Consider the following 25112-nt stretch of genomic DNA (forward strand, 5'->3'; position numbering starts at 1 on the left):
AGAAAACAAATCTATTGGACAGCTGTGGTCAAGAAAGCCATTTTAATACAACACAATTATTATATTTTAATGACAGGCCTTCTTTCTAATTTACAAAGTTATACAAACAATGAAGCTACAAATAAAAAACTTGTCAAAAGTGGCAGATGTAAACATATTTAAGTGCTTCTGATTGGACACTGACTGATTCTGAAGGTATCAAAATAACCAGCATGAACACCAGGGTCCAGTATTCACCAGCGTCTCAGAGTAGGCCCTGTTACTCATTATGACTTGAAAGGAAAAACTGATCCTAGATCTGCACTCGTACTCTGAGAAGCTGTCAATACAGGCCCTGAAATGTAACAAAAGAGTAGCTGCGTTTGCCGAGTCTCTAGTCTAGGGCTCATAAGGCATTCTGCTGAAGAACAGTTACAACAAAAACAACAAAATCACAATCAACAAAGGTTTTTTTTTTTATATAGCGAGACCCTCATTTTGTGAGTTAGTCTCATCAAGTCAGTGTGGAAGGTTGGGGCTGCTCCGATAGTTAACAGTGTGGAGAGGAGGAGCGGGGAGGTTGCTTAGGAACGGTAGCCTTTCTTCTCAAGAACACACTGTTTAGAATCTGTTGCAAATAACAAACGTTTCCAATGAAGAACACACACTTGCAACGCTAGCCTTTCTGTTGAAGAATACACACTTGCAACGCTAGCCTTTCTGTTGAAGAACACACACATGCAACGCTAGCCTTTCTGTTGAAGAATACACACATGCAACGCTAGCATTTCTGTTGAACACACACATGCAACGCTAGCCTTTCTGTTGAAGAACACACACATGCAACGCTAGCCTTTCTGTTGAAGATCACACACATGCAACGCTAGCCTTTCTGTTGAAGAACACACACATGCAACGCTAGCCTTTCTGTTGAAGAACACACACATGCAACGCTAGCCTTTCTGTTGAAGAATACACACATGCAACGCTAGCCTTTCTGTTGAAGAATACACACATGCAACGCTAGCCTTTCTGTTGAAGAATACACACATGCAACGCTAGCCTTTCTGTTGAAGAACACACACATGCAACGCTAGCCTTTCTGTTGAAGAATACACACATGCAACGCTAGCCTTTCTGTTGAAGAACACACACATGCAACGCTAGCCTTTCTGTTGAAGAACACACACATGCAACGCTAGCCTTTCTGTTGAAGAATACACACTTGCGTTCTCCAATGGTAACGTTGTATTATTTTTTATTTATTACTGGATTCTAAATGAACACGTCCCTAAGAGTACACCATCCCACTTACTCAGTCCGTTTCCTCTCCCATCACGTCTATCTCGTCTTCCTCGGTCAGTTCTGTGACGCCTTGCTCAAGGCCCGCTCCCCACACTCTTGGTCGCACATCCGGCGACCACTCAAGAACGTCCACCTCCACATCCTCTTCCTCCTCTGGCTCCCAGCTTCCTGTTGACCCCGTGGTGACCCTTCGTGATGTCAGCGTGGAAGGCTCTGCCTCCAGAGGGGTCGGAATACTCACGTCGGCCATCTCGGGGGCAGCGGTCGCCATTTTGATTTTCTGAGGGAGGTGGATGTGGTTGTGGGTGATGCCTCTGAAGCTGGCCATGGTGGAACTCACTTGGTCCACGTCTCTGGCGCCGGGAACCTCCTGCCAAGCTACGAATAAAGAAACCCATCGTAAACATTTAAAAGAGGTAACATAATTGAGACTATTTAAGCTCAAACTAGATTAAAATATGAAAAGCAACTGCCAGTAGCGATCTACTACTACACTGAGTGTACAAAACATTAGGAACACCTGCTCTTTCCATGACAGACTGACTAGGTGAATCCAGGTGAAAGCTATGATCTCTTTCCATGACAGACTGACTAGGTGAATCCAGGTGAAAGCTATGATCCCTTATTGATGTCACCTGTTAAATCCACTTCAAAATCTCCCTCAAAATTGAAAAATAATTCAGGTTCAAATTGATTTACCTGCATCAGGATACATCGTTGGACCCATCTCCTCTACATCTATCTCCTCCTCTTCCCCACTCACTTCCTCAGCCCCGGCGTAGCCCAACGTCTGCTGGACCTCATCAACCACATCCAACTCCTCGCTGGAGATCTCCATCTCCAAATATCCATCCTCCATTTTCTCCTCCACCTCTTGGATGATCACACTTCTCCTATACGCCTCCACCACGGATCCTTTCCCCTTTTCGGTCTTCTGTTTTGTCTCTGAAGACGAGTCTGTTTCCCTCGCTCTGTTCTCCTTGGAAACCAGATCTCTTCCTTCCTTGTTGCCTTTGTCGCTCAGATGAGGATCCACAATGTCCTTTGTCCTTGTCATCGATAAGGTAGCCAGCTCCTCTCGGAGTTTGAAAAAGTCTCCTGACGCATCCACGTTTTCCCCGTCTAAAACTTTTTCTGTGTACTCAAAATGTTCTCCATCCTCAACGTTCTCTCTTTCAGTCTCTTCGTAGATCTGTTCTTGATACTCCGTCTCCTGTCCACAAGTGCTGCTGTCGTGTCCTCCATCTTTTTCCTCTGGCTGGTCGCTCTCTGTTCGGCTGGTCTGATGGTCATTATCAACGGTTGGTCTAATGGCCGACTCCCTTTCTAGAGACTGGGAGGAACTTGTGTTTTTGTTCATCAGTCTTGATTCATTTTGACCGTTGTCACTTTCATTGGGTTTCAATAATTTTCTTTCACTTTCTTTTGTCTCCTTGCTTTTGGTGGACTTCCTCGTCTTTTGGTGCCTGTGCTTCAGGAGTTCTTGGAACTTCTTGAGACACACAGTGGGTGCCCGACCCTTGGAGGGGGTCCGCTTGACAGCAGGGGGTCTCAATGGGTCTCTGTCTGATTCAGTCTCTCCAGATCTTTTTGGACTGGAGTTCTGTGGCTGACCCGACGGCTGGGGTTGCAGAATGGTTCCGGTTCCAATCCCTGAACAGTTGGTAGGAACATGCTCTTCATGGGTACTGGGGAAAGTTGTCTGCGAGCTAGGCTTTTGAGCAACTGTTTTAGATTTAGACAGCTCAGGTAGTCTCTGGAACAACTCTGCTCTCTCTCCTTTGCCATGTCCCTCCCTGAGCCTCACCCTTTTCCTGCACTTCTTTCGCTTGTCGTCCTTTCCCTGTGGTTCCCCTCCTCTGTTCTCCTTTCCCTGTGGTTCCCCTCCTCCGTTCTCCTTTACCTGTGGGTCTCCTCCTTTCTCCTTTCCCTGAGGTTCTCCTCCTCCTTTCTCCTTTCCCTGTGGTTCCCCTCCTCTGTTCTCCTTTCCCTGTGGTTCCCCTCCTCCGTTCTCCTTTACCTGTGGGTCTCCTCCTTTCTCCTTTCCCTGTGGTTCCCCTCCTCCGTTCTCCTTTACCTGTGGTTCCCCTCCTCCGTTCTCCTTTACCTGTGGGTCTCCTCCTTTTTCCTTTACCTGTGGGTCTCCTCCTTTTTCCTTTACCTGTGGGTCTCCTCCTTTCTCCTTTCCCTGAGGTTCTCCTCCTCCTTTCTCCTTTCCCTGTGGTTCTCTTCCATTTTTCTTTCTCTGCGGTTCTTCTCTTTTCTTTCTCTGCGGTACTCCTTCTCCTTTTTTCCCTCTCTGAGGTTCTCCTTCTCTTTTCGTTCTATGCGATTCTCCTCTTTTCTTTCTCTGCGGTTCTCCTCCTCCTTTCTTTCCCCGTGGTTCTCCTCTTTTCTTTCTCTGCGGTTCTCCTCCTCCTCCCTTTCTCTGCGGTTCTCCTCCTCCTCCTTTCTTTCCCCGCGGTTCTCCTCTTTTCTTTCCCCGCGGTTCTCCTCTTTCCTTTCCCTGAGGTTCTCCTTCTCCTCTTTCCTTTTTGTGCTCAACAGCTTCTGCGTCATGGATGCCCGTTGTCATGGCACTGGTGGGGAATAAACCACCAGCCTGGGAAACCTGTTTTTTTCCTGGTCGTATCTTACCGGGGGGTCTACCACGTTTCCGTTTCGGGGGTGGTGTTGGTGGGATTTGGAGCAGTCCAACTGCTTTGGCCAGAGCTTGAAACCCGGAGAAGGAGGGACTGGGAGTTTCAGAAGACATGTTGGACTGCTTGTCTTCTTGGTGAAGTTTTACTGGGGAGCAGCTCCCGGTTGCGGTCCAAACGTTAGGAGGGCATTTCACATCTCGATCCCTGGCTCGGAGCACCCTTACTGGGTTCCCCGTTTCCCTTCCTTCTGGAGGTGGGTTGGCTTCCTCCCCAAGGCTGGACAAAGACTTTGTGGAGGTGTTGGAAAGGTACCGTCCTAATCTTTCGCTCGCTAAGACATTGTTGGTTGACAGACTGACAGAGCAGAGGCTTATTTTCACTTGTCCGTTCTCAGTCTTCGTTCTGTCGTTGAGTTTCACCCTTTCAGTCCTCACTAAAGGACTATCTTCTATCTTTGTAGAGGCGTTACGTTTCCTCTTTTTCCGAGGAGGCTCTGGGGTCTCACTGTCCTCTGATTGTTCCTGCTCCGCTTTCAAACCCTCTGTTCTCCTGACACGGATTCTCTTCCTGTGTTGACTCCAGGTTTCATCCTCCTGTCTCCTCTCTGTCTTTGCTTTTGGGGTCTCAGTCCTTCGCCCCTGCTCCGGCTCCAAACCCTCCTTTCTCCTCACACGGATTCTCTTCCTGTTACTGTGGGGCTTCCAGGTTTCATCTCCCTCTCTTATCTTCGCCTTTGCTTTCTCAAGCCTTCGCCCCGTAGTGGTGGTCGCGACCTTCTTCCTTTTCCTCTCCTCCTCGTCCTCTTTTCCGGTCAGTCTTGCGTTGTTGCTAATGCTAGCCTTGTATTGACCATCAGTCATCTGCTCGGAGTTGTTGCTAATGCTAGCCTTGTATTGACCATCAGTCATCTGCTCGGAGTTGTTGCTAATGCTAGCCTTGTATTGACCATCAGTCATCTGCTCGGAGTTGTTGCTAATGCTAGCCTTGTATTGACCATCAGTCATCTGCTCGGAGTTGTTGCTAATGCTAGCCTTGTATTGACCATCAGTCATCTGCTCGGAGTTGTTGCTAATGCTAGCCTTGTATTGACCATCAGTCATCTGCTCGGAGTTGTTGCTAATGCTAGCCTTGTATTGACCATCAGTCATCTGCTCGGAGTTGTTGCTAATGCTAGCCTTGTATTGACCATTAGTCATCTGCTCGGAGTTGTTGCTAATGCTAGCCTTGTATTGACCATCAGTCATCTGCTCGGAGTTGTTGTTGGATTCCCACGGCAGCCCAAGGAATTTTTTAGATTCACACAGATTTCCTGGGGAGCGTGGAGAGTGGATCATGGAGCTCAGTGGAAACTGTAGTCTTCTCGGAGTGCAGCAGAGCCAAGGTGGTAGCTTTGACAGCTGAGGGATTCTATGGAATGGAGTTACAGGATGCCGGAATGGGGATTTAAGGAAGGGTTTCGCCGGAGATGGTGGGGGTAAGGATTCTGGTGAATTTAAGGGTGAGAGACATTTTGGCAGGCGTAGCTCTTCCCATTGTGGAGGAGGAGATTGGGAAGGCTGGGTTTCACTTCCTGGAGACAGCAGTGAAAGGAGTTCTGGGAAATGTAGTCCTCTCCAGGGAGAGGCATCTGGTGGGCATGCTGGATGTTGTGGTTCAGAAGCATCAGTTTCAGAGGGGGGTAGGAAACCGGGGGTGACCGAAGGTCCCTCTTCTTGTGGAACTTCCTGATTCGTACTGGCCTGACTCGGACTCTGACTTGGAATGGCCTCTCTATTCATATGACTTGGGATGGTCCCTCCATTCACTTGACTTGGAGTAGTGTCTCCATTCACATGACTTGGAGTAGTGTCTCCATTGGACGACAGACAATCCGCAGAGGACAGATTACAAACATGGTCTCTGTATGTCGACGGAACGCCCGTCTGGGCAGAACCCTCCCAGAACCCTGGATCTCGGTCCTCTTCCCCTGCGTAAAGTAGAGAGGCCTGGCTCTGAGGAAGGGACTGGTGGGGAGGCCTTGGTGAAGAGCCTGAGTGGACTGGCATGATGCTGCTGCTGCCACCACATCCAAACACCAGGCTCTTGGAGTTCTGGAGTTCCTGGTTTTGAGAGTTCTGGAACCGGATCAGGAGTTCCTGGTGGTTCTTGGCGTTCTCAGAGGAGCACTGGACACCTGAACAATAGGAGGCCCAGTCAGAGGAGTAATCATTACAGGAGAAGTGGGGGTGAGGATGAGAGAGGGGGGTGGAGGGGTGATAGGTGGAACATTGGTGAGGGGTCAGAGGTTGTGGGTCCAGGTAAAGGTCAGGGGTGACTGTGCAGGAGGTTGTCGTGGTGACGAAATGGGAGGAGGTGATGGAGTGGAAGGCTTGAGAGAGAAAGACAGAGAGCTAGAGGTCAGCCTGGTGGTAGCTAAGTGTGGGTGCTAATATCAATCTATTGTAATGGATGACACGTGAGATAAGTGCAAGCAATGCTGTGAGTAATTGAGGAAGGGCAAGCATTTAAAATGTACATGACTTATCATACATAGACTAAGTCAGTGTTTCTCAACTCTGGTCCTCCAGTAGCCCCAACAGCCCAACTCTGGTCCTCCAGTAGCCCCAACAGCCCAACTCTGGTCCTCCAGTAGCCCCAACAGCCCAACTCTGGTCCTCCAGTACCCCAACAGCCCAACTCTGGTCCTCCAGTACCCCAACTCTGGTCCTCCAGTAGCCCCAACAGCCCAACTCTGGTCCTCCAGTACCCCCAACAGCCCAACTCTGGTCCTCCAGTACCCCCAACAGCCCAACTCTGGTCCTCCAGTAGCCCCAACAGCCCAACTCTGGTCCTCCAGTACCCCCAACAGCCCAACTCTGGTCCTCCAGTACCCCCAACAGCCCAACTCTGGTCCTCCAGTACCCCCAACAGCCCAACTCTGGTCCTCCAGTACCCCCAACAGCCCAACTCTGGTCCTCCAGTAGCCCCAACAGCCCAACTCTGGTCCTCCAGTACCCCCAACAGCCCAACTCTGGTCCTCCAGTAGCCCCAACAGCCCAACTCTGGTCCTCCAGTACCCCCAACAGCCCAACTCTGGTCCTCCAGTACCCCCAACAGCTCAACTCTGGTCCTCCAGTACCCCCAACAGCCCAACTCTGGTCCTCCAGTACCCCCAACAGCTCAACTCTGGTCCTCCAGTACCCCCAACAGCTCAACTCTGGTCCTACAGTACCCCCAACAGCCCAACTCTGGTCCTACAGTACCCCCAACAGCTCAACTCTGGTCCTACAGTACCCCCAACAGCCCAACTCTGGTCCTACAGTACCCCCAACAGCAAACCTGCTTCTACTTGTCAACTAATCATCAAGCCCTTGACAAGTTGAATCAGGTGTTTTTGTCTGGGGCTTCAACACAAATGTGTGCTGTTGGGGGTACTGGAGAACCGGAGTTGGGCTGCTGGGGGTACCGGAGGACTGGATTTGGGAAACACTGACCTAAGTCGCTAGAAAGCCTTAAAACATAGTTAACAAGGAGCCTGGTTCAGATTCAAGGCAGCAGGTAGCCTAGGGTTAAGAGCGCTAGGCCAGTAACCGAAAGGTTGCTGGTTCAAATCCCCAAGCTGACTAGATGGAAAATCTGTTGATGTGCCCTTTAGCAAGGCACTTAACCCTAATTGCTCTGGATAAGAGCATCTGCTAAATGTAAAGATGAAGTCTTCTCAGATGTAGATACAACAGTAGAGAAAGGTGGTCAATCACATAACATGTTACAAAACATACCTGTTTCAGTTGACGACGCATCATCACTTCCTGTCATTGGAACATGGGAACACACGCAACGAGAAGCCGAGCCAACTGCGCCGTGCCTTGCGTGGACGGGATGATGCGAGCAGGAGCAGGCCGACGGTCTGTCGTGGCTTTGGAGATGGTGGCGTTGGTCGCAGTCCCTATCCAGAACCACAGGGGGCAGTATGTTCAACCCCATCATGATGTCTTCCAGCATCTTCTCAATCTGCTCATCCGAATCCTCTACCTGCCGGCCAAAACAAGAGGACCACAACGGATATATGTTGTTAAACATTTCTGTGTTAACCTGGATCATTTTCAAATGTGTGGTTGAATTGTTTTTATTTTATTTATCGTCAAATAAATGAAGGTACCGGAGGCTGGGGCAAGGCGAGCTGTGGTTCATGTGTTGGGTGTGGAGTCGGTTGTTGGGTGGAGCTGCAGTGTTTGAGGGAGGTTGACTGGGTGGTGGTGGTTTTGGAGGTGAGTTGGGGGCGGGATCGGGGTGGAGGGGTGAGGAAAGCTGTGTCGAGGTTAGAGCACCAGGGGAGGGCTGGGGACTGGGGCGGGGGGAGAGGCTGGCGTGGTAGTTGTCTTGTCCTCATGCGATCATGCGTTTCCTGCCGTGACAGAATAAAAGGAGACATTTTAGAACACTTAGAGAAGATAAACCACATGGCTCCATTACATTTATATACTAACGTTTACACACCTATTCTGTCTTCAGCAGGGTTTCATCTGAACAAGGTTTCAAAAGTAATGTTTAGGAAATATATATTTGAACTGTTGTGCTGCTGTTTTGACAGCTCAGATTAACTTGAATAATGGACAGTTTATTCAGAAACCCCTCAATGGTTTCCTAACATGGTAATGGCTATTCACTGTATCAAAACTCATGGGCAAAAATGTTCTAGAGTGAAAATGTAGCCCTCAAATTAATCTCTTACTTTGCTGACTGACAACAATCAGTTAGAATGGCATTGGAAGTATTCAAACAGTTTCATAGTTACTGTGTCACTCACCTTCTTCAGAGCAGCGAGGACCAACTGCCTCCGACCAGGTGAGATGGTTCCGTCCCTCTCCTGCCTCTGACCTGGTGAGATGGTTCCGTCTGTCTCCTGCCCCTGACCAGGTGAGACGGTTCCGTCTGTCTCCTGCCCCTGACCAGGTGAGACGGTTCCGTCTGTCTCCTGCCCCTGACCAGGTGAGACGGTTCCGTCTGTCTCCTGCCCCTGACCAGGTGAGACGGTTCCGTCTGTCTCCTGCCCCTGACCAGGTGAGATGGTTCCGTCCGTCTCCTGCCCACTGACCAGCTCCCACAGCTGTTAGACAATCAATCAAATGTATTGATAAAGCAGTTTTTAGATCAAAAGAGTGAGAATAAGGGGTTTTACATTAACCCGGCCTGGACTCCAGACAGCAAGCAGAGGCACACATTAGCAAAGAAAAACTCAACATCCAAAATGGCACCCTATTCACTACACAGTGCACTACTTTTCACCAGGGCCCAGGTCAAAACTAGGGCACTATTTAGGGAATCGGGTGCCATTTTGGACACCCCACCTACCTGTCCCCTGGTCCTCCTCCTCAGCTTGACCTTGATGGAGATCTGAGTGTTCTCCAGCCTCTGTCCGCTCAGCCACTTCCTCCCAACCACACCTCACAATCACATCACATCTTATTTACAGTGCAGTTATTCACGGCAACACACTTTACAGTACAAAGAAACAACATGCTAAATATATGAGATTCAGAAACTAACTAGAAACCCCAAAGGATGTGTAAAATAACTGTCATCCCCTCATACCTCTCCTCTCCAGACACTCCCCTGTTCCTCCTTCCTCTGCTCTCCCAGTGTGTGATGTCAGCTGCTGCTCCCTCTTCTTCTCCATCCTCCTCTCCGTCACAACGTTCTCCGCCACAGAGCATTCTGGGACGGCACTTTCCTCCCGGGGTGTTGTGGGGTGGTCCGAATCGTCACCCTGGGTGACCATGTCACCGCTCAGGACAACAGAGGACGATGAGAGGTTTGTGACCTCCGGTTCGGAGGTCTGAGGGTGGGTTCTAAAGGGAGCTGTTCCACAGTTGACCGGTGCTTTGACGCTGGGTGGAGTGGAACTGGGGTGTGAAGTGGGGGTCATAATCTGGGGACTCAGGAAAGGGAGTGCCGTGTGAGTTGTGTGCTGCTGGCCTTCACTGCTGCTCTGGACTAGTAGGAGGGGTGTAGGGAGAGCATCAGGGAGAGGACTGAGGAAAGTCATGTAAATACCTCCATTACAGTCCACAGTCTGTGTCCCCATCTCCACCAATGCCCCCACCTGTGTCTCTCCTCCCTCCGTCTGCACCCCCACATCTCTGAGACTGCACCTCCTCTCCTCCTCCCCCTCTCCCTCCCTCCCCCGGTCCTTCCACCCCTCCACCAAGCGGCCTATGCCCAGCTTACAGGCAGCGGCCATAACCTCTTCTTGTTCCATGGTGCCCTCTCCCTCCAGCTCTCCGGAGTACAGGAGATCCACCAGCTTCAGCAGGGTCTGGGCCTTCACAGCCTGGAGCTTGAGTGGCCATCTCTGCCCAGCCGGGAGGGGGGATGACTGGTTGGACAGGGCATTGGACAGGTAGGGGCTCAGGGCAGCCAGGATGCAGCTGTGGGCCGGGACTGACAATCCTGTGGGAAGAGAGAAATGTGACATCATTAGCTACATGTATAATGCAGGTTAGGAAATGTGATGAAGGCCTAATGGGGTTTAGGTGTGAAATAAGGGCATGTGGAAGGAGAGGAAGAACGGCAGTTGGATTTGATTGATCCATTTATTTACTATCCTCAATCTAAACCTCATTAGGTCTCCCTAACTTACATCAATCATTTGGTTACTTTACATCCATTCATTACTGTCCCTCCCTCCCTCCCCCTCTCAACATCAGTCTATAGCAGGGTATCACAGTAGAGACCAGTGGAGGCTGGTGGGAGGAGCTATAGGAGGACAGGCTCATTTTATTGACTGGAATGGACTTCAATGTGGTTTCCATGTGTCTGACACCGTTCCATTGATTCCAGAGTATGTGAGAGGAGCGGGCCCAATGTGACTGGAAGGTGGAGCGAGGGGCCCAATGTGACTGGAAGGTGGAGCGAGGGGCCCAATGTGACTGGAAGGTGGAGCGAGGGGCCCAATGTGACTGGAAGGTGGAGCGAGGGGCCCAATGTGACTGGAAGGTGGAGCGAGGGGCCCAATGTGACTGGAAGGTGGAGCGAGGGGCCCAATGTGACTGGAAGGTGGAGCACAATGTGACTGGAAGGTGGAGCGAGGGGCACAATGTGATTGGAAGGTGGAGCGAGGGGCCCAATGTGACTGGAAGGTGGAGCGAGGGGCCCAATGTGACTGGAAGGTGGAGCGAGGGGCCCAATGTGACTGGAAGGTGGAGCGAGGGGCCCAATGTGACTGGAAGGTGGAGCGAGGGGCCCAATGTGACTGGAAGGTGGAGCGAGGGGCCTAATGTGACTGGAAGGTGGAGCGAGGGGCCTAATGTGACTGGAAGGTGGAGCGAGGGGCCCAATGTGACTGGAAGGTGGAGCGAGGGGCCTAATGTGACTGGAAGGTGGACCGAGGGGCCCAATGTGACTGGAAGGTGGAGCGAGGGGCCCAATGTGACTGGAAGGTGGAGCGAGATTCCCAAAGGCTGGAGGGTTGGCCTTCTCGCCCGCTCCACTTTCTCTCCAGTAGTGCTCACTTCACCAGCTCAGGGCATGCCCGGCCCAGCATGCATCTGTAGTCTACTGGTGTGCTGCTACAGCCCCTTGCTTTAGCTACTGTCATGAAGTTCTCTAAATATTGTCATAAAGAAAGTGATCAAACACACAGGTGCCAAATCAAGGTGACTTATAAAGATGAGGACCAAGAGCAAGAGAGGGATGACGTTCTGTCCACAACTAAAGAATCATTGTGGAATCTGAAAAGACACATATCCCAAAAGCATGATGGGGTACTTACTATGTGCACATGCTAACAGAAAGTGGGTATCTAATTAAGTGTGTCACTGTAGTGAAGTATTTCTAAACTACAAATCACTGTTGGTAAAGGGCTTGTCAGTAAGCATTTCACGGTAAGGTCTACACTTGTATTCAGCGCAAGTGACAAATAAAGTTTGATTTGACACCTCTTAAAGGTTTAGTTCATTTCCGTTCTATTATCTACACAATAGGCCATAACTGATTTTGGCCAAACAGGCCTGGCATATTCCCACGTTCAAAGAACTTTCCATTTTGATTGCGTTATTTTGTCTATAAACCTTTAGGCCTACCTATAGAAAAATGTAGAAAACAACCCTGCCCAGTCTGGCAAGAGTGGCCAAACAGGTGTTTATCATCCCCATTGGCTCTGCAAGTGTGGAGAGGATGTTCTCCACTGCTGGTCTGCTCTCCAGGCACCATCACATGGGCCTGAAGCCACCATCACATGGGCCTGAAGCCACCATCACATGGGCCTGAAGCCACCATCACATGGGCCTGAAGCCACCATCACATGGGCCTGAAGTCACCATCGCATGGGCCTGAAGCCACAGACTGGCCAAGCTCAACATTTTCAAAAGGCTCTAATTAGTCAATTTCATTTGTATTTAATTCTCAGTAATTCACAGCCGATATGCACAATTTATAGACTATAATTATTTAATACAACAAAATGTTGTTTAAATGCTTTATGTCCGTACCAGCCTATTGCGTCACACTCGCAAATGCTTCACAATGTATTTCTATGTAGGCTATTGCCTTGAAATAATAATATAGCCTCATTCATTCATTTTCGTTCCTTCTTAGGCTCCCGGTCTGACTCCTGACCTATTTAGAGTGTTTATATGACATGTAGCCTATTAGAAATGTAATCATCCTATTTAGAGTGTTTATATGACACGCAGCCTATTAGAAATGTAATCATCCTATTTAGAGTGTTTATATGACATGCAGCCTATTAGAAATGTAATCATCCTATTTAGAGTGTTTATATGACATGCAGCCTATTAGAAATGTAATCATCCTATTTAGAGTGTTTATATGACATGTAGCCTATTAGAAATGTAATCATCCTATTTAGAGTGTTTATATGACATGTAGCCTATTAGAAATGTAATCATCCTATTTAGAGTGTTTATATGACATGTAGCCTATTAGAAATGTAATCATCCTATTTAGAGTGTTTATATGACACGCAGCCTATTAGAAATGTAATCATCCTATTTAGAGTGTTTATATGACACGCAGCCTATTAGAAATGTAATCATCCTATTTAGAGTGTTTATATGACACGCAGCCTATTAGAAATGTAATCATCCTATTTAGAGTGTTTATATGACACGCAGCCTATTAGAAATGTAATCATCCTATTTAGAGTGTTTATATGACACGCAGCCTATTAGAAATGTAATCATCCTATTTAGAGTGTTTATATGACACGCAGCCTATTAGAAATGTAATCATCCTATTTAGAGTGTTTATATGACACGCAGCCTATTAGAAATGTAATCATCCTATTTAGAGTGTTTATATGACACGCAGCCTATTAGAAATGTAATCATCCTATTTAGAGTGTTTATATGACATGTAGCCTATTAGAAATGTAATCATCCTATTTAGAGTGTTTATATGACATGCAGCCTATTAGAAATGTAATCATCCTATTTAGAGTGTTTATATGACATGTAGCCTATTAGAAATGTAATCATCCTATTTAGAGTGTTTATATGACATGTAGCCTATTAGAAATGTAATCATCCTATTTAGAGTGTTTATATGACATGCAGCCTATTAGAAATGTAATCATCCTATTTAGAGTGTTTATATGACATGTAGCCTATTAGAAATGTAATCATCCTATTTAGAGTGTTTATATGACACGCAGCCTATTAGAAATGTAATCATCCTATTTAGAGTGTTTATATGACATGTAGCCTATTAGAAATGTAATCATCCTATTTAGAGTGTTTATATGACATGTAGCCTATTAGAAATGTAATCATCCTATTTAGAGTGTTTATATGACACGCAGCCTATTAGAAATGTAATCATCCTATTTAGAGTGTTTATATGACATGTAGCCTATTAGAAATGTAATCATCCTATTTAGAGTGTTTATATGACACGCAGCCTATTAGAAATGTAATCATCCTATTTAGAGTGTTTATATGACACGCAGCCTATTAGAAATGTAATCATCCTATTTAGAGTGTTTATATGACACGCAGCCTATTAGAAATGTAATCATCCTATTTAGTGTGTTTATATGACACGCAGCCTATTAGAAATGTAATCATCCTATTTAGAGTGTTTATATGACACGCAGCCTATTAGAAATGTAATCATCCTATTTAGAGTGTTTATATGACATGTAGCCTATTAGAAATGTAATCATCCTATTTAGAGTGTTTATATGACACGCAGCCTATTAGAAATGTAATCATCCTATTTAGAGTGTTTATATGACACGCAGCCTATTAGAAATGTAATCATCCTATTTAGAGTGTTTATATGACATGTAGCCTATTAGAAATGTAATCATCCTATTTAGAGTGTTTATATGACATGCAGCCTATTAGAAATGTAATCATCCTATTTAGAGTGTTTATATGACATGTAGCCTATTAGAAATGTAATCATCCTATTTAGAGTGTTTATATGACATGTAGCCTATTAGAAATGTAATCATCCTATTTAGAGTGTTTATATGACACGCAGCCTATTAGAAATGTTTATTCAAATACTTTTCGTTTAAATCCATATGGTTTGGTTTCAATTGGTAAAAACCAATAGGTAGGTCCAGGTAGTCACAGCAATAGATGGATGTTGGTAAAAACCAATAGGTAGGTCCAGGTAGTCACAGCAATAGATGGATGTTGGTTAAAACCAATAGGTAGGTCCAGGTAGTCACAGCAATAGATGGATGTTGGTAAAAACCAATAGGTAGGTCCAGGTAGTCACAGCAATAGATGGATGTTGGTTAAAACCAATAGGTAGGTCCAGGTAGTCACAGCAATAGATGGATGTTGGTAAAAACCAATAGGTAGGTCCAGGTAGTCACAGCAATAGATGGATGTTGGTTAAAACCAATAGGTAGGTCCAGGTAGTCACAGCAATAGATGGATGTTGGTAAAAACCAATAGGTAGGTCCAGGTAGTCACAGCAATAGATGGATGTTGGTAAAAACCAATAGGTAGGTCCAGGTAGTCACAGCAATAGATGGATGTTGGTAAAAACCAATAGGTAGGTCCAGGTAGTCACAGCAATAGATGGATGTTGGTTAAAACCAATAGGTAGGTCCAGGTAGTCACAGCAATAGATGGATGTTGGTTAAAACCAATAGGTAGGTCCAGGTAGTCACAGCAATAGATGGATATTGGTAAAAACCAATAGGTAGGTCCAGGTAGTCACAGCAATAGATGGATGTTGGTTAAAACCAATAGGTAGGTCCAGGTAGTCACAGCAATAGATGGATGTTGGTAAAAACCAATAGGTAGGTCCAGGTAGTCACAGCAATAGATGGATGTTGGTTAAAACCAATAGGTAGGTCCAGGTAGTCACAGCAATAGATGGATGTTGGTTAAAACCAATAGGTAGGTCCAGGTAGTCACAGCAATAGATGGATGTTGGTTAAAACCAATAGGTAGGTCCAGGTAGTCACAGCAATAGATGGATGTTGGTTCAATTGTGATTTTAACGAATGGAACGAATTTGGGGCAGCAGTTTGTTTTTCTCCTGTGAGAGCAGAGTGGTTTTTAGCTGAGCGGTAGGAAAGGACATGGAGCGCTGAGCAACATGAGAGATGAGCAGTAGGAAAGGACATGGAGCACTGGAGCGCTGAGCAACATGAGAGATGAGCAGTAGGAAAGGACATGGAGCGCTGAGCAACATGAGAGATGAGCAGTAGGAAAGGACATGGAGCACTGGAGCACTGAGCAACATGAGAGATGAGCAGTAGGAAAGGACATGGAGCGCTGAGCAACATGAGAGATGAGCAGAAGGAAAGGACATGGAGCAACATGAGAGATGAGCAGTAGGAAAGGACATGGAACACTGGAGTGCTGAGCAACATGAGAGATGAACAGGATTTCCAACCTCTCATCTCTGCTCATATGCTCTGATTGATTCCACCCCCCCCCCCCCCCCCCCTCTCTCTCCTCCCTCAGTCTGTAGTAGGGTATCACAGTAGACTGCAGTCTCTCCATCACTCCCCTCCTCCCTCACCATCAGTCTGTAACAGGTTATCACAGTAGACTGCAGTCTCTCCATCACTCCCCTCCTCCCTCACCATCAGTCTGTAACAGGGTATCACAGTAGACTGCAGTCTCTCCATCACTCCCCTCCTCCCTCACCATCAGTCTGTAACAGGGTATCACAGTAGACTGCAGTCTCTCCATCACTCCCCTCCTCCCTCACCATCAGTCTGTAACAGGGTATCACAGTAGACTGCAGTCTCTCCATCACTCCCCTCCTCCCTCACCATCAGTCTGTAACAGGGTATCACAGTAGACTGCAGTCTCTCCATCACTCCCCTCCTCCCTCACCATCAGTCTGTAACAGGGTATCACAGTAGACTGCAGTCTCTCCATCACTCCCCTCCTCCCTCACCATCAGTCTGTAACAGGTTATCACAGTAGACTGCAGTCTCTCCATCACTCCCCTCCTCCCTCACCATCAGTCTGTAACAGGGTATCACAGTAGACTGCAGGCGCTCCATCACTCCCCTCCTCCCTCACCATCAGTCTGTAACAGGGTATCACAGTAGACTGCAGTCTCTCCATCACTCCCCTCCTCCCTCACCATCAGTCTGTAACAGGGTATCACAGTAGACTGCAGTCTCTCCATCACTCCCCTCCTCCCTCACCATCAGTCTGTAACAGGGTATCACAGTAGACTGCAGTCTCTCCATCACTCCCCTCCTCCCTCACCATCAGTCTGTAACAGGGTATCACAGTAGAGACTGTTGTGCTTCTGTCTCTGTAGTTCCTCCAGGAGCCTCAACTCAAAGCCAGGCAGACGGTACCTCCACATCCTCCTCTTCTTGGCCTCCACCCTGAGAGGGAGGGGTGGGTTGGGGGAGGGGATATTGGGTAGAATGGAGAGGGGGGATAGAGTGGTAAAGGAGACAGAGAAACAATGGATGTGGGGAGAAGGGGGGAGGCAGCACGGAGAGAGGGATAGAGTTGTGGGGTTTAGAGGATAGAAAGGGATGTAGGGAAAATGGGGAAGAGATTTAAATGACTGCAGATCGATCTGACGATATACAGCATTTGACGAAATGAAACAATGGTAAAACCGGATTTTCATTCATTGTTTCAAAATGTCGTGCTTGGAGAAGACTGGGCTGAAAAGACAAGGTGTGAAGTTGGTTGTGAGATGCTACGGGCAGCAACAATGTCATACTTGTTTGGACCAGACAGCATCAGATAGATGGCCTGCACGTAGAGAGACAGAGGGGCGCTGTTTCGCTCGCTCGGATGCTTTCTCCTGTGATATCCATTCAGCCTCTTTCGAATTGAAGGAAAATTATGAAACACAGAAATACGAAAATGTTAAAATTTTTCTTGGGTAATCCTGGCTTCCCTTGGCCTCCATAAATACACACCACCGGGGTGAGTGGCTAGTACTTTACATGTGGTACTCTTTTGTCATGTATTAGTTAACACATTCGTTTCATGACTAGTATAAAAAAAAGTTCACCTATTCGTATCACTTGTTAGTGCTTTTGCTAGAAAAGACCGCTTGTTCCGTTGGAACGCTTGTTGGAACGCAATGCAATTCAAAGCGTGTTGTGGGCGACCTCCACTTAAGACACACTGACAATAGGCCTACAATCAAAAACACATGTTAATGTGTTGCATTCGTGCACATTAATTTCGTTCTCAAACAACTGCGGTACAGCTTTCTATGTCATTAGTTTAATATGTATACTCTTCAGCACACTCGTGCCGGGGAACTAGAAACGAAGAAAGTCTGGTGACGTTAGCTAAATGTGTTAGCTGGACGGCTAGCTAATGCACATGCTTACCTTTTCGATGCCAGTCAGGGCTTTTTCTTTTCTAGTGACTTGCTTTCTCAAAAATCAGAATATCGCCAACCAATTTGTTTCAAATAGTTAATGTTGACATATTCCCACAACGTGGTCAAATTCACGGACTGACGTCACACTTCAGAAAGGGGTTCTCTTCAACGTCAAAATCGCGAGGGGCGATCGTGCGTGTTCATGCGTAGTTAACGTGGGAAAAGCCAAGCCTGCACATTCGAATCATGGGGTCATTTCGGCTCGTCGTTGATAATCAACGTCTGTCGTTCCGCACTCAACGGAAGAGCCATTTGATCTGATCAAGAGCAAACTTGTTGAAATCTTAAATTCAATGTTGAAAAGTATTCTGTTCGACTTTAGCCAATCAGAGGCGTGCGTTACTTCTCCCATTGATTTCAGCGTCTCAACACTGCATGACATCGTATGATTGATGTGTGTTTATGAAGAGTACTGTACAGGGAGAACTACTAACATTTACTGCAACACATGCATTTCTCAAATCACACACAGAGCTAGAGAGAAAAAAAGTCAAGGCCAGTATTGAAAAAAGCACTTTTTATTTTATTTATTATAAACAGTATTGCTTGTTACATATTCCATTCATGAGAGAAATGTGCAACGTTAAGAGCCAAGGCATAGAAGAGATTAAGGTTTTCATCCAGAATCACATTTTAGATCAGCGGTCCAATAATAAACTGTTGACAGAAATTGAGAGTTGGACTGTCTCCTAAATGTCCCCCATATAGTTAACTACTTTCACCCAGAGCCATATCATGCCATTTAGTAGTGTACTATATTGGGAATAGGGGACCATTTGGAATGCAAAATTGATTTTACATTGTGTTTTGCTTGTTTTCTCTTTAATTAAAATATATAAACCATAAATGTTTCTCAATTCAAAAATAAACCTGATTGCATATGCGTTCACCCACAATACCTGCAAGACGAATAAACCCAAATCATAAAATATAAAAACAATACATAAAACCAGTAAAATTAACAAATATTTATCTTCTATATATAGTTACATTTTGCTTTTTATTTTATTTATTTTTTAAATAGCAACTAGAATCAAAATCAGGTCATTGCACTTATACAAATCTTGCTAATTTAATGTTATGCTCCGCCCCTCTTTAGTCCCACTTTCCCATTGGATTCCACTCCCACATCATTTCCTGTATCAGTTCTAGATCATCTCATTCTAGGACTATATCTGGTTACAAGGCAACTCATTTACATTTTTCTGAGACTGACCATTTGTAGTGTTGGATTGGCATGAAAATAATCAAAGGAACCAAGAAACGCTTTTACCCCTAGTGCTTTAATCTACTGAGAAAATATCTACATCTTACTCTGCACTGAGAATAATAATGTTGTCTACGGTACTAAAGGAACTCAGTCTGGAGGGAAACAACCAGCTAAATGTGTCCTCTCCCCTCTTAGTGTTCTGTGGTCTCCATGGACACCAGCCAGTCCAGCAGGGTAGATGGACACCCAGGCGTAGGTTCAGTAGGCTGGAACACTCCAGTCTGACGTGGAACGTATGGCACTAGAATGGTTCTCTCTGTTCCATATGCAGAGCATCAATCATATCAACTCTATACATTCCATTGTGTTATTATGCGGAACACACACAAAAAACTGTTCTATACATTCCATTTGGATTCAATGTTCTGGAATGTTGCTGCTAGTGAATGATACCCCCAGGGAAACCCCCCATCCCACCTTAAAAACACCACCGAACGAGGCACTCCAGTTAGCCATGAGCCACACAGACGTAGTTGAAGGCGATCACATATTTACACATTCATATATATAGAGATTTGCAGATTGAAAGAAATGCAGTCACTGGATCAACAATCAAATCTGTGGTTTCTCCCATAGCTTCAGGAGAACCATTAGAACCAGAGCGAGTTGAGAAAGGGGGTATAACAATGACGCTAAAGAGCCACACAGATATAAATGTATTGAATAGAGCCGAAACGGTTCACTGGTCTATTATACATGGGTGAAAATCATAGAAATATAATCTGCAGAACAGACGATCAAGAATGTTCTGTGACGCAAGACCCATGTGTAAAATGTTAAAGTGGTCGTCAAGCTACTTACTTTCCCACAACACTGCCCAATGGCACACCAGTGCCTGTCTGACATCACCCAATGATGTCATATACACTAGAACATCACAACAGATGGCTCTGAGAAGAGAAGTAGTGTTCAGAAATACTCTGTAGTAGAAAGTTACTGCAATAGTGGTGTGTAGTTTGGCACGTGTTCATCACTGTAGTCAGAACCACAACTCAGCAATCACACCTCAAACAAAGACCAAAGCAACACTGGCGGTAGATCGACAAACATTGATTCTTTGTTGGGAAACAGAAGTTTAGTGGTAATTAGTTATCACAAGAAGAAAAAAAACCTTGACTGGAAATCTTCACAATCACTTGTAGAAATGCAGTTTGAACCATTCCATTAAAAAAAGGAGTTTGTCAGTTTAAGTTCAGTTACAGTTTGAATCCCATTCCAACAGTTCCCTTTTGATTAGCTTTGTTACTGTGGTGGTGAACATTCCCAGTTCCCAGATGAAGTCACAACTGTCCCTTTTGTGGTGGGAGGAGTTAGTGTAGTGTTGGGGGTTAGTGTGTCACTGTGGTGGGAGGAGTTACTAAATTAGAAGTGGTCTTATGTCATAGTAGTGTGGACAGGTAGAAGAGGGATGTCAGGAGTCCATAGTGTTCCTTTAGTGGCTAAAAGGCACAGTCTAAATAGAGGAATGAGGGAGAGCTGGGGAGGTGAGGAAGGCTGAAGGTCATGCAAGTGGCTTATGTCACAGACCCCGAGAGAGATAAGAGGGAAAGAAGATTAAGAAATTGAGAGGAGAGAGGAAAAAGAGAGAAAGGAAAGAGAAAAAGACACAGAAGGAGAGAGTCCAGTTCTAGTGGAGTCAGTGGTCCCTCAGTGAGTGTCCAGAGGTTCAGCAGGGGCAGTAGGCCGGTAGAGGCTGCTCTCTTCTAGTGATGCACACTATCAGTTTCTCTGTGGGAAGACCAGGACAGAGAGAAAGAGAGAGAGAGAGAGAGAGAGAAGGGTTACTACCATGTGCAATATTCGTAGTAAGAGTGCAACTCATAAACCAGCTGTATAAACTTAGAGGATTGAGAGGACACAGAACCTGCTACTGAAGACAATCGGTCACAGCCTAAACATCACCAATCAATACATGACACACAGCCTAAACATCACCAATCAATACATGACACACACAGCCAACATGAACACACACAGCCTAAACATCACCAATCAATACATGACACACAGCCTAAACATCACCAATCAATACATGACACACAGCCTAAACATCACCAATCAATACATGACACACAGCCTAAACATCACCAATCAATACATGACACACACAGACAACATGAACACACACAGCCTAAACATCACCAATCAATACATGACACACACAGCCTAAACATCACACACACAGCCAACATGAACACACAGCCTAAACATCACCAATCAATACATGACACACACAGCCTAAACATCACCAATCAATACATGAACACACACAGACAACATGAACACACACAGCCTAAACATCACCGATCAATACATGACACACACAGCCTAAACATCACCAATCAATACATGACACACACAGCCTAAACATCACCAATCAATACATGACACACACAGACAACATGAACACACACAGCCTAAACATCACCAATCAATACATGAACACACACAGACAACATGAACACACACAGCCTAAACATCACCAATCAATACATGACACACACAGCCTAAACATCACCAATCAATACATGACACACACAGACAACATGAACACACACAGCCTAAACATCACCAATCAATACATGAACACACACAGACAACATGAACACACACAGCCTAAACATCACCAATCAATACATGACACACACAGACAACATGAACACACACAGCCTAAACATCACCAATCAATACATGACACACACAGCCTAAACATCACCAATCAATACATGACACACACAGACAACATGAACACACACAGCCTAAACATCACCAATCAATACATGACACACAGACAACATGAACACACACAGCCTAAACATCACCAATCAATACATGAACACACACAGCCTAAACATCACCAATCAATACATGACACACAGCCTAATCATCACCAATCAATACATGACACACACAGCCTAAACATCACCAATCAATACATGACACACACAGACAACATGAACACACACAGCCTAAACATCACCAATCAATACATGAACACACACAGACAACATGAACACACACAGCCTAAACATCACCAATCAATACATGAACACACACAGCCTAAACATCACCGATCAATACATGACACACACAGCCTAAACATCACCAATCAATACATGACACACACAGCCTAAACATCACCAATCAATACATGACACACACAGACAACATGAACACACACAGCCTAAACATCACCAATCAATACATGAACACACACAGACAACATGAACACACACAGCCTAAACATCACCAATCAATACATGACACACACAGACAACATGAACACACACAGCCTAAACATCACCAATCAATACATGAACACACAGACAACATGAACACACACAGCCTAAACATCACCAATCAATACATGAACACACACAGCCAACATGAACACACAGCCTAAACATCACCAATCAATACATGACACACACAGCCTAAACATCACCAATCAATACATGACACACAGACAACATGAACACACACAGCCTAAACATCACCAATCAATACATGAACACACAGACAACATGAACACACACAGCCTAAACATCACCAATCAATACATGACACACAGACAACATGAACACACACCCTAAACATCACCAATCAATACATGACACACAGACAACATGAACACACACACCCTAAACATCACCAATCAATACATGACACACACAGACAACATGAACACACACAGCCTAAACATCACCAATCAATACATGAACACACACAGACAACATGAACACACACAGCCTAAACATCACCAATCAATACATGAACACACACAGCCTAAACATCACCAATCAATACATGACACACAGCAGCCTAATCATCACCAATCAATACATGACACACAGCCTAAACATCACCAATCAATACATGACAAAAACAGCCAACATGAACACACACAGCCTAAACATCACCAATCAATACATGACACACAGCCTAAACATCACCAATCAATACATGACACACAGCCTAAACATCACCAATCAATACATGACACACACAGACAACATGAACACACACAGCCTAAACATCACCAATCAATACATGAACACACAGACAACATGAACACACACAGCCTAAACATCACCAATCAATACATGACACACACAGACAACATGAACACACACAGCCTAAACATCACCAATCAATACATGAACACACAGACAACATGAACACACACAGCCTAAACATCACCAATCAATACATGAACACACACAGCCAACATGAACACACACAGCCTAAACATCACCAATCAATACATGACACACACAGCCTAAACATCACCAATCAATACATGAACACACACAGACAACATGAACACACACAGCCTAAACATCACCAATCAATACATGAACACACAGCCTAAACATCACCAATCAATACATGACACACAGCCTAATCATCACCAATCAATACATGACACACAGCCTAAACATCACCAATCAATACATGACACACAGCCTAAACATCACCAATCAATACATGACACACACAGCCAACATGAACACACACAGCCTAAACATCACCAATCAATACATGACACACACAGCCTAAACATCACCAATCAATACATGACACACACAGCCTAAACATCACCAATCAATACATGTCACACAGCCTAAACATCACCAATCAATACATGACACACAGCCTAAACATCACCAATCAATACATGACACACAGCCTAAACATCACCAATCAATACATGACACAGACTCTTGAAAAGAGATCAAACACACACAAGACAAAATGCCATATGTATACAGACATGAAACAAATGAAACAAACATCAAGACACAAGATCAACATCATACTATATCAAATATACAAATCACCAGCAGAGGGAGCAAGAAACAAACACCAATACAATGGGGGACACACACACAGAGAGGTTAGTTAGGCCATGCGGTTTAGTGAGAGAGGCAGGTGTTCAGTCGGTTGACACACATACCATGCGCTCACATGCAGTGTGTGGGAGGGGTGTGGCCTAACCGTCATAAGAGTCCATGAGAGGAACAGAGTCCCGCCTCTCCTCATACAGCCCTCCCTGAGAGGGGGAAGAGAAGGTGGGAAGAAGAGAAAAGGGGGAGAAAGAAAGAACGGGGAGGAGGGGGAGAAAAGGGTGGTAAGTAAGACAGGAGAGAGAAAAGGGGGAGGGAGAAGGGGGAAGAAAGGTGGTGGGTTGAAGCAGAGTGAGAGAAAAAAAGAGAAAGAGAGACGGGTGTGTTCAGAACGAACAATATGAAAACCAGAAAATCAGATGAAAGAGAGAGGGGAAGAGAGAGGGGGGTGAGAGAGAGGGGGGGGTGAGAGAGAGGGGGGGGTGAGAGAGAGGGGGGCAGAGAGAGAGGGGGGGCAGAGAGAGAGGGGGGGCAGAGAGAGAGGGGGGCAGAGAGAGAGGGGGGCAGAGAGAGAGAGGGGGGGTGAGAGAGAGGGGGAAGAGAGAGTGTTGATAAAGTGGGTTAGTGTCAGAAGTTAAGTGAGAAATCGTTTGTGAGAAAAGAAGCTAACCACAGTATTTAGTGAGACATGCGAGAACATGCTCTGTGTGTGTGTACCTGTGCTGTGTCTTTTGTCAGCAGGCTCCAGTGTTCCGTCCAGAGTGTTCTTCCTCCCCCTCTGGTCCAGTGTGGAGTAGGCATCTGGAAGACAAGCCAAGGCCTGTTAACAGCTGTGTGTTTAGGCATGTGTGTTGGTGTGTGTGTGTGTGTGCAGACATACCTGGTCCCATATCATTTAGTGGAATCATGTCTCTCTTATCTCCTCCTCCTGACAAACAAACACAGTCACAGGATGAGAGACAGCTAGTGTGGTGGTGGTTATAGTGTGGTGGTGGTTATAGTGTGTGTGGGTAGGTTATAGTGTGGTGGTAGGTTATAGTGTGGTGGTAGGTTATAGTGTGGTGGTAGGTTATAGTGTGGTGGTGGTTATAGTGTGGTGGTGGTGGTTATAGTGTGGTGGTGGTTGTTGTTATAGTGTGGTGGTGGTTGTTGTTATAGTGTGGTGGTGGTTATTGTTATAGTGTGGTGGTGGTTATTGTTATAGTGTGGTGGTGGTTATAG

General features: G+C 45.7%; 1 protein-coding gene and 1 long non-coding RNA gene across 2 annotated transcripts; both read right to left on the reverse strand.

Moving 5' to 3' along the window:
* Positions 1–25: 25 nt before the first annotated feature.
* On the reverse strand, positions 26–17140 carry LOC109880710 (uncharacterized). The gene is made up of 9 exons (XM_031821124.1): positions 17097–17140; positions 16622–16746; positions 9498–10355; positions 9258–9349; positions 8713–9012; positions 8065–8310; positions 7685–7937; positions 1984–6294; positions 26–1662 (listed from the first exon to the last, which is right to left on the reverse strand). The coding sequence occupies exons 1-9, from the start codon at positions 17114–17116 to the stop codon at positions 1295–1297; spliced, it is 6573 nt and encodes a 2190-aa protein (XP_031676984.1). The 5' UTR covers positions 17117–17140; the 3' UTR covers positions 26–1294.
* A 1131-nt stretch (positions 17141–18271) lies between these two features.
* LOC116372058 (uncharacterized) lies at positions 18272–24912 on the reverse strand. The gene is made up of 4 exons (XR_004209104.1): positions 24772–24912; positions 24609–24692; positions 24002–24097; positions 18272–20772 (listed from the first exon to the last, which is right to left on the reverse strand). It is a non-coding gene; the product is annotated as an uncharacterized LOC116372058 (long non-coding RNA).
* Between the last annotated feature and the right edge of the window lie 200 nt (positions 24913–25112).

This window comes from Oncorhynchus kisutch, unplaced genomic scaffold (genome assembly GCF_002021735.2).
Source record: "Oncorhynchus kisutch isolate 150728-3 unplaced genomic scaffold, Okis_V2 scaffold3875, whole genome shotgun sequence".
Classification (NCBI taxonomy): domain Eukaryota; kingdom Metazoa; phylum Chordata; class Actinopteri; order Salmoniformes; family Salmonidae; genus Oncorhynchus; species Oncorhynchus kisutch.